The 10,371-nt window shown below is 39.1% G+C and overlaps 1 protein-coding gene and 1 long non-coding RNA gene across 2 annotated transcripts; both read left to right on the top strand.

The window, feature by feature from the left end:
- Positions 1 to 1,190: 1,190 nt before the first annotated feature.
- On the top strand, positions 1,191 to 2,318 carry LOC127787481 (protein FAR1-RELATED SEQUENCE 5-like). The gene is made up of 2 exons (XM_052315541.1): positions 1,191 to 1,203; positions 1,282 to 2,318. Exons 1-2 carry the CDS (start codon positions 1,191 to 1,193, stop codon positions 2,316 to 2,318), a joined length of 1,050 nt encoding a protein of 349 aa, XP_052171501.1.
- A 22-nt stretch (positions 2,319 to 2,340) lies between these two features.
- Positions 2,341 to 3,356, top strand: LOC127813875 (uncharacterized). Its single transcript, XR_008026237.1, has 3 exons — positions 2,341 to 2,724; positions 2,896 to 3,027; positions 3,104 to 3,356. It is a non-coding gene; the product is annotated as an uncharacterized LOC127813875 (long non-coding RNA).
- Positions 3,357 to 10,371: the final 7,015 nt, after the last annotated feature.

Here is a 10,371-nt window from a genome sequence, read left to right on the forward strand (position 1 = left end):
GGATAATGCCAGAAATCACTGCGACTATTCGTCTCTCAAATAAATCTAGCCTAAGACCATCGCGATCCACCCTTCTCCTCTGTTGCTACTACCACCTTGACCCACTCCTCTCTATCGCCAGAACTCTCAAAATTTTATTAATTACATGTAATTATTGTTAGAATTATTAGTATATATTATAATTAGAGTAGTGTTGTTTGTACATATGAAGTGTTACAGAAATTTTACAGAATGAGATGTATCACGAGAATTTGGCAATATATTGAAGCAACATAATCACGATATATTGCTAAGAAATCGGATTAAATGAAAAGAGGGAAACAGAGATAGCGAAACCCTCCCCTCTCTTCAAGCTCCCCGTGCCCTAAACTGAGCCACCATATTTGTTGCTTCCTCCTAATATCGCCATAGCCACCATCTTGAAGCTCCCCGTGCCCTCAACCGAGGCACCATATTTGTTGCTTCCTCCTGATATTGCCATAGCCACCATCTTGAAGCTCCCCGTGCCCTCAACCAAGGCACCATATTTGTTGCTTCCTCTTGATATTGCCATAGCCACCGCCTTCAAGCTCCCTGTGAAAGAGTCGCCACTGCAGAAGCAACAATCATGTTTCGGTAAGCATTTCCTTTTTACTTATGAATAATGAAATTGGAAAGTATGTTCCTTTTACTTACGAATAAGAGTTGTGCTCTATGAATAATGAGCATTTCCCTTTTACCCATCATTACAGCCCTAAGTTTATCATTGATCGATTTAGCTAGAAAATCCATCCTTTTGGATTTGTAGATATATTAGAGCATTATATTAATGAAGAATTTTTCTGAAATTTTTTTCTTGTTAATTAAACAAAAAGCTAATTAAGGCTGTGTTTCCACTTTCATCAACGTTTTGCTCCGCTGGTGAGATTATATTATACTAAAAAATGAAAGAAAATGAGAGGCTCCAACAATACTTAGGTGTATGTCTTGTTTATGGGTCTTTAAGTAGTAAATATTCAGTTAGATTTTTATGAAAGTATTCTCGTTAACTTCTTTACCCTTTTTTTGAATAGAATATAAATATTTAGTTAGATGTTTTTTTCCTTATTTAAGGTGTGCAATTGGTTACAGGTGTGCATTGAAACTTGATTCAATTTTGCGTTTGGAAGACTGTTTTGACTGGGGGCAACCAACAACATCCGGCATTCAAGATGGTCGACAAAGGTTAGAAATGTCATTAAGATAATTATCTTGTATGTGTAATTGATGTTTTTTTCTTTAAAAATTGGTTTGTTGATGAAGGAAATGAAATATTTGAAATTGAGGATGATGAACTTTTGGGAGAATCTGATAATGTGAGAATAATGGATGATGTGAACACATTGGAAGATGAATTGTTAGGAGAAGATGGTCCTACTGTGCCTAAGGTTGGGATGAAGTTCAAAGATGAGAATGCAGTATTGGGTTTTTACAAATCATATGCTTATGATATAGGCTTTCCAGTTAGGAAAAGGAATTCGAAAAATGGTGACGATGGGGTTGTAAAGTATGTGACATTCACGTATAGTCAAGAGGGTCGAAGAAGTAGCACTGCAAGCACTTCTTTGAAGCCTCAACCAACGACTCAAACAAGGTGTAAAACTAGGTTGTCAGCATGTTTAGAGACTTATGGGTTGTGGCGGATTAACTCTGTCATTCTTGAACATAATCATCTAATAAGTCATTCGAAGTCTAGGTTGTATCGATGCAATCGGGAACTTAGTGCACATGTGAAATGCAGACTTGAAGTAAATGGTGTTGTTGGGATTTCATTGTACAAAAGTTTTAATTCAGCAGTTGTTGAGGTAGAGGGATATGAGCAGATGACTTGTGTGGAAAAAGATTGTAGAAACTACATTAAAAAAGTTAGGCGGTTAAGACTCGGGGAAGGAGATGTTGCAATACAGGCATATTTCTCGAGAATGCAAATTCAATGCCCTGGTTTTTATTTCAGTATTGATTTGGATGAGGAGGCTCGATTAAAGAACATGTTCTGGGCAGATAATAGGTGTAGAGAAGCCTACAAGGAGTTCGGTGATGTTGTCACCTTTGATACCACATATCTCACGAATAAGTATGACATGCCATTTGCCCCTTTTGTTGGCGTGAATCATCATGGCCAATCAACATTACTTGGATGTGGTTTAGTGTCAAACGAGGATACCGAGACGTTTGTTTGGCTTTTTAGGACATGGCTCCAGTGCATGCATGGTCAAGCTCTCATTGGCATAATAACTGACCAAGATAGGGCAATGCAGAATGCAATTCAGATAGTTTTTCCAAACACTAAGAATAGATAGTGTTTGTGGCATATTCTGAAAAAGTTACCATAAAAATTTGGCAACCATGTTTATAAGGGTGCTATACATTCAGCAATCCATGAAGTAGTATATGAATCCCAAACTCTTGAAGAATTTGAATAAGGCTGGACTTCAATGATTAATGTCTATACATTGCATGAGCACGAGTGGTTGTCAGGATTTTATACAGAAAGAAATCGTTGGGTTCCATGTTTTTTGAAGACAAGTTTCTGGGCAGGGATGTCGACAACGTAAAGGAGTGAGAGTTGATGTTGCATCTGGAAGTGCAGTACAAGAAAATACTGTCAGTGTCAACATTCAAGATTCGAATTGTGCGCGTTGCAAGGGAGCACCAAGGAAAAATCGAATAAAAGGCGCATTAGAACGTACTTCAAAGAAATCTAAGGTTCGTTTCGAAAACTATTCATTTTGAAGCACACTTGTTGCTGTATGTTTTGATGTAAAAGATGTTCATTTTGAAACACACTTGTTGCTGCATGTTTTGAAGTAAAGGATGTTCATTTTGATAATATGTTTATTTATTTAGCTAACTTTATATTATTTGTATGATGTATAGGTTATTTCAAAAACAACGAAACGCACAAACCTGAGCCAAACTGCATCACATGAGGGACCAATCATCATCCAACCATCACAATAGTCAAATTATGCCATGACCACTTCGCTCACGTTTTCACAACAGTTAATGGTAAAAGTATTAGAAAGTTTTTCTCATGATATATAAGATCACATTTTAGTGGTTCATGTGACTCATTTATATGCAGGGTGTTCAATCAACAAATTGGAGTAATGCTTACAAAATGAGTTTGCCACCTACAACTTGGATGATTAGTCAACATTTGGTTCCAAATTTTACGCCACTACAACGTCCCGTGATGGGAGAAGCTGCTGAATTAGTAGACGAGTCCAATAGTGAATGAAATGTTACTTAGGATAATGTAGTTACTTATATTCTTGGTAGAATTAAATATTGGCGTGAACGAAATGTTAGATACTGGCGTGAACTTAGATACTTAGATACTGGCGTGAACGAAATGTTACTTATATTCTTGTTAAGGATTACTTCTATAAATTTTTGAATCTTTTAGCTAATATTTGGAAATCTGTTAGGGTTCAATGTTGTCGGCTATGGGTGCACAACATGCACCAGTGGCCTCTGCTATTAATGAAAGGTGTAACTTTCAATCGTGAAATTATATGTCTCAGCTAGAACTTTCTAGAAATTATTAGTTTTGCATATGATTGTATTTTCAGACTTAGTGGTAGCAGCTATACTGTCTGGAAATCGAAATTTCTCTATGCATCTGTGAAGTTGCATTTGTTTGTCCTTTTCAAGTTCTTTGCACGTACTTGGGAGTGTGTGTCTTACCTAATAGGACAATTTTCAATAAACAATCTACATTTTTTAGTTCTTCATTGCCTTGTCCAATTGCAGAAGAACAATCCGGCCAAGTGGGATAGGAAGATAATGGATTCTATAACAAAAGACTTCTCATAGCATGTGCATCCTTTAACAAGAGCAAACTACGTGGTGATTTTTCCCAATAAAACATCCTCTGAAACGCACAGAACTACTCATCCCAAATACAATTTAAGATGTTGGTTGGTTACATTAGGGAACATTAAGCAGAACTACTTGACATGCATGATTTAAATTAAATGTAGAAATAACAATTTACATATTTGCTACATCTGTCTTGAAGCTCTTCGGCCAAGCATTTACAGAATGTACAGTTTATGAAATAACTTTATAAATAATTGTTCTAATTTTACCATTACAAACACATATCCAAGTACTCATAACATATAGTTTTACTCAATTACTACTACATACACATAAATACAGCTCTCAAATGTCAACCATAATCATGCTGGCCCCTTTCCTTTACCATAGTCGTTCACACTTCCTTTTCCCTTGCATACTGTAACGTTCACTGAAATTTCCATGTCATCTTTTTCATATATTTAACCTAGAGTCTGGAACATGCGAGATAACTCTTCTACGGGAAAATTAGTCGTACATTTAGCCGAAGCACTGCCACTTGATTCACATTCTTCAACCCATTTCCAAAATCCACATTTAATACTGCAAATATTGAACAACCTCCCTTTGTTTATAAACTTCTTTTCCACCTCGAAACATTTTACAATGCCTTCTCTACATGAAAGGCATAGCCGCTTTGTTGGACATGCTGCAAAGTAGTACCCCCGCCGTCTACAGCTATGACATACTTGTGTGTTTCATCCTGTCATTGTAATATTGTGAATTAGAAATTGCATTCCAATTAACAACACAAGGAAAATAAGTTTCATGTTGCTCTATGCTTTGCCTGTTCATGTCAACCTGATACGGGGTTTATTATCTTAGAATTTGCTTAAGGACTGACAGATGTATGTAACCACTTTTTGAGGTTTAGTCAAGGCCAACTATATCCATAACTGGACTTAAAATCTATGTTCAAACAAGTCAAGCAAATAGACAAAATTAAGAATAAATCTTTCTACTTGACTAACATATCATACGAAGTTGTATGATAATAATAAAAACTCTCATAGTATCTACAAAACCCTCAAGTTCATTATGGATATAGAAATGAAAAATTACAAAAAGCACACCTCCATCTACCAAAGCAGAAGCAGTAACAAATCAAAAAAGAATATTGATCCAATATTAACAATCAGCAAAAAAAAACCTACATGACTATTGGATTTGTCTACTCAATAACATAATAAGTTGTACATTTACTGCTAATTGACAGAGAATGCTATTCTGATGTGTTTTTTAACAACTTAAGCTAGCCAACAGAGAACCATGAGAGGAGTTATGGATGATGTTAATGCTAGGAACATATAGTATATAATTAAGAGATGAAAATTTAGGAGGACAAGTATGTGAGTGTTCCAACAACATTCCAGCACGATGTATATTGAGTGTTCCTATAGCAAGTTGAATGTTCCAACATGATAAATCTACATACATAACTGTGAGTGTATATTGAATGTTCCAACAGCATTCCAGCATGATGAAAATTTAGGACAAGTATATTGAGTGTTCCTATAGCAACCTGTTCAAGACCATTGTACACAAAAGAGATAGAAATATTCTTATGATCTAGTGTAACACGATGACAAACACTATTGCCAATTTCCATTAAATCGAAAGTAGCATTGTAAATCCGAATACATATACAAATAACAAGACAATACACAACTCATTATGTGAATACATATGCAAATATATAGAACTCAAAAGTACTACATACCAGGGACGTTGGGCGTGACTGTCGACGGGCGGTGGGGGTTGTGGGTTTCGTTTTGGGGATTTGGGGATTTATGGGTTTCTGGGCGGCGGGTGGAGGCGAGAGAGAGATGGTGCCCGGCCAATGGTGGTGGGGCCGACAGTTGTTAGAGCAATCGAGAGAGAAAAAGTGGGAGAGAAAGTCGGTGGCGTCAGAGGGGTGGCCGGAGGGTGGGCTGACGGTCGTCAAAGGGAGAGGCAGAGGAGGATGGGACTGACACCGTGTGCGACAAGGAGAGGAAGAGTAAAGAGAGCCTCAACAATCGTGGCCAGATAGTGGATCTACGGTCATGAAAGGGAGAGGCAAAGGCAGATGGGGCTGGTTTCATCTGCGACAGGGAGAGGGAGAGTGAAAGAGAGAGTCTTTTAGGGTTTCATTGGGTCATTTATCAGAGGCCAATTTGGTCATTTATTAGAGGGCCAATCTGGTCATTTCATCCCATTCTGTAAAATTTCTGTAAGACTTTTTCTGTACAAACAACACTACTCTTATAATTATTATATGTGTTTTATTTAGTAATTAGATTAAGCCCATAGGTTTAAGGCTCATTATGCTAATTATAAATAACAAATTAAGAGAAGCTAGTCTCTTAGGTTTTTCTCTCATAATTATTTTTTCACATGGTATCAGAGCCACCGGAGACAAAAAAACCCTAGCCGTCACTGTGTATCGTTTTCTAGCCTACGTTTAAACACTAACCGTCACTGCCTATACTGAAACCGCACTGTCTGACCACCACCTCACCACATCGCCACCAGCCTCGAGTTCGCCGCCTCTAGATCGGCTGACCATCGAAGAATCTCCACCACCGGACCAGCCACGTGCCCTTATGCGCTACCTCTGACTCCACGTGCTAGCACGTGACAATGCGTCTACCGGTCTTCTTTCATCGGATTCTCCAGATCATACCGCCGATGACCCCTAAAGCTATTTCTGGTGTCAAAGTCCTCGTCATGTTTGACTTCAGTGACACATTTTCTACTAGTGCTACTCTTGCTTTAGTTTTTGTCATTGCCCCTACTGTCTCTCAATCCCTTGTTGTCTCCAATCTTGGGACAACCAATATTACAACTATCAAGTTGATAGGGTTTTCCAATTATCTCTCATGGGCAGCCTCTGTCAAAATGTGGTTCAAAGGGCAAGATCAAGTGGATCATCTTACCACGAAGGCTGAAAATGTGCCAGAAGCTAATTGGGCGAGATGGGAACAAGTTGATGCCCAGTTATGTAGCCTCCTATGGCAATCTATTAATCCATTCATCATGCAACTCTTTCGCCCCTTTGAAACTTGTGTTGATGTGTGGAAGGAAGCTGAAGAGTGTTATACAAACGACATCCAACGTTTGTACACTGTGGTCTCTAATATCAAGAATCTCAAGCATGAGTCATCCATGGAATCTTATCTAGGGCAAGTTCGGGCTCTAATGCAAGAATTTGATACTCTTCTTCCTCTTACTACGACCCGCACAGAACAAATTGCTCAATGAGAGAAGTTTTTTATGGTTATTGTTCTCTCAGGTCTGAAACCAGAGTTTGATGCCATCAAACATCAAATCTTAACCAGCTCAGCTAATCCTACCATGAAGGATTATTTCAAAAGGTTGTTGAATATGACAAGTGCACATGGTATGTCTTTTTCTTCTCATGTTATTCCTCCAGTCGAATCTTCAGCTCTTGTATCTCAGGCTTCCACCGTTGGAGGAAATAGATGACGCAATAATAATTGCTCACGTCCACAGTGTACCTTTTGTAAGAAATTGGGTCATCTTGAGGACAAATGTTGGAAGAAACATGGTCAGCCAACTGCTCCACCTGCATCATCTACCAGTGCAGCTCATGTATTTCAGAGTAATCCTAGTCTTACTCAATCTCCACCAGATTCACAGTTGGTCCCTATGTCTGCAGTTGAGTATGATGCCTTCTTGAAGTTCCAGGCCACCAAGCCGTCTCATCCTAGTAATCTCATTGCTTATGTTGTTCAAGGCTCATCTGTTAGTCCTTGGATTATAGATTCTAGCGCCACTGACCATATGTGTGGTAATGAACTTCTTTTCTCCTCACTTACCTATTCTGACACTTTACCTACTGTTACTCTGGCTGATGGTACCAAAACTGTAGTTAAAGGGATCGGCCAAATCACACCCACCTCTTCTTTCTCATTAAATTCTATTTTATATGTTCTCGATAGTCCTTTTAATTTGATTTTAGATAGCCAACTCACCAAAACCCTTAACTGTTCTGTTCTCTTTACTCCCACCTCTGTTTGTGTTCAGGACCGGGGTATAGGGCGAAAGATTGGCATCGGACGTGAGTCACAGGGTCACTATCATCTTGCTGTGCCTAGTTCACCAGTAGCATGCATTAGTGTCGCTTCCCCAGATCTTCTCCATTATCGTCTCGGTCATCCCAGTCTCTCCAAATTGAAAAAATTAGTTCCTAGTTTGTCATCATTGTCCATATTTAATTATGAGTCATGTTAGTGTGATAAACATACTCGTCATTCTTTTTTCTCGTCGGGTCCATAATAGGGCTGAGGCTCATTTTTCTCTTATGCACTCAAATGTATGGGGGCCCAGCCGCGTCCATTCTACTCTTGGTTTTTCATATTTCGTTACTTTCATTGATGACTTTTCTCGTTGCACTTGTTTGTTTCTTATGAGGAGTCGGTCCGAGTTGTTTTTTATTTTTCAAACATTTACTACTGAAATAAAAATACAGTTTGGAGTTTCTATATGTGCCTTACGTAGTGATAATGCTAATGAGTATTTTTCTTCTCCATTTACTACCTTTATGACTTCTAATGGCATCTTGCATCAATCCTCTTGTCCTTACACACCTTAACAAAATGGTGTTGCTGAGCGTAAGAATCGCCATTTTATTGAGACTGCACGAACGCTCCTTTTACATGCCAATCTTCCCACCAAATTTTGGGGCGATGTTGTTCTAACTACATGTTTTCTCATCAATCGCATGCCATACTCAACGTTATAGGAGCAAATTCCTCATTCCCTTTTGTTCTCTACACAACCACTTTATTCTGTTCCTCTTCGTGTTTTTGGATGTATCTGTTTTGTGCATTTTTTTTCACCTAGACAGGATAAGCTTGTTGCAAAATCTCTCAAGTATATCTTCCTTGGCTATTCCCTGTTGTAAAAAGGCTATAAGTGTTACTCTCCTGAACTGAATCACTATTTTTTGTCTGCTGATGTCATATTCTTTGAACATCAGTCTTTTTTTTTCAGTTGCTTAGCCTGATTCACAGAGTCTTCACCAGGTTTTACCTGTTTCTTTTTCTTTTCTTCCGCTGTCCTCCTCGGATTCGTCTATCCCTCTGTGGTGACTACCCTACTATTTTCTGGTCCACCTACCACAACTCCCCCATTTCTTACATATCACAATCATCCTCATCCCGCTACCGATGCCAGCATTCCTCCAGCCCAGGACTCTCCTGACTCGCTCTCTCCGTCTGTGGTCCCTCCTACCCCGAATCCTGAGCCCGACAAAGGTACACGATCTACTATTTTCTGGTCTCTCCGTCTGTTGCTCTTCACAAAGGTACACGATCTACTCGTAATCCTCATCCTATTTATAACTTTTTATGCTATGACTATTTGTCTCCTTCTTATAGTGCCTTTGTTTTGAGTCTTTCCTCTGTTTCTATTCCTAAAACCACAGGTGAAGCTCTGTCCCATCGTGGTTGGCACTAGGCTATGTTAGATGAGATTGACGCCTTACATTCAAATGGTACTTGGGATTTGGTGTCTTCACCACCAGGAAAGACTCCCGTTGGTTGTCGTTGGGTATTCACACCCAAACTAGGTCTTGATGGCCAGGTGGAACGTATTAAGGCCCACTTGGTCGCCAAAGGCTTTACACAGATCTATGGGCTAGATTACATCGATACTTTCTCTCCTATTACGAAAATGGCATTTGTTCGCCTCTTTCTCTCTCTGGCTGCTACGTGTCATTGACCACTCTATCAACTTGATATTAAAAATACATTTCTTCATGGTGATTTGCAAGAAGAGGTATATATGGAGCAACCACCTGGTTTTGTTGCTTAGGGGGAGTCCAATGTAGTCTGTAAACTCAGGAAGTCTCTCTATGGTCTGAAACAATCTCCACTGGTGTGGTTTGGCAGGTTCAACACTATGGTTCAAGCCTTTGGTCTCACTCGAAGTGAGGCAGATCATTCGATTTTCTATCGCCATTCTTCTTCATTATGTATCTACCTTGTGGTTTATGTAGATGACAATGTTATCACATGGAGTGATCGGGTTGGAATACAGAAGCTGAAGGAACATCTACATCAACACTTTCAGACCAAAGACTTAGGCCGACTTCAGTATTTCTTCGGTATTGAAGTTGCTCAATCAGGAGATGGTATCTCAATTTCTTAGAGGATGTATGCATTGGACATCTTAGAAGAAATTGGTATGGTGAATTGCAAACCAGTTGACACCCCAATAGATCCGAGTGTCCAACTCTTGCCGAGATAGAGGGAGCTTTATTCAGATCCTGGAAGGTATAGGAGACTAGTAGGCAAGTTGAACTATCTCACAGTCACTCGTCCTAACATTACTTTTTCTGTGAGTGTAGTTATCCAGTTCCTTAGTTCATCATGTGATTCTCACTGTGATACTGTTATCCGGATTCTGAGATATATCAAAAGAGCGCCAGGTAAAGGGTTACTCTACGAGGATAAGGGTCACATAGATATTTGTTGTTATGCA

This window comes from Diospyros lotus, chromosome 12 (genome assembly GCF_014633365.1).
Source record: "Diospyros lotus cultivar Yz01 chromosome 12, ASM1463336v1, whole genome shotgun sequence".
NCBI lineage: Eukaryota > Viridiplantae > Streptophyta > Magnoliopsida > Ericales > Ebenaceae > Diospyros > Diospyros lotus.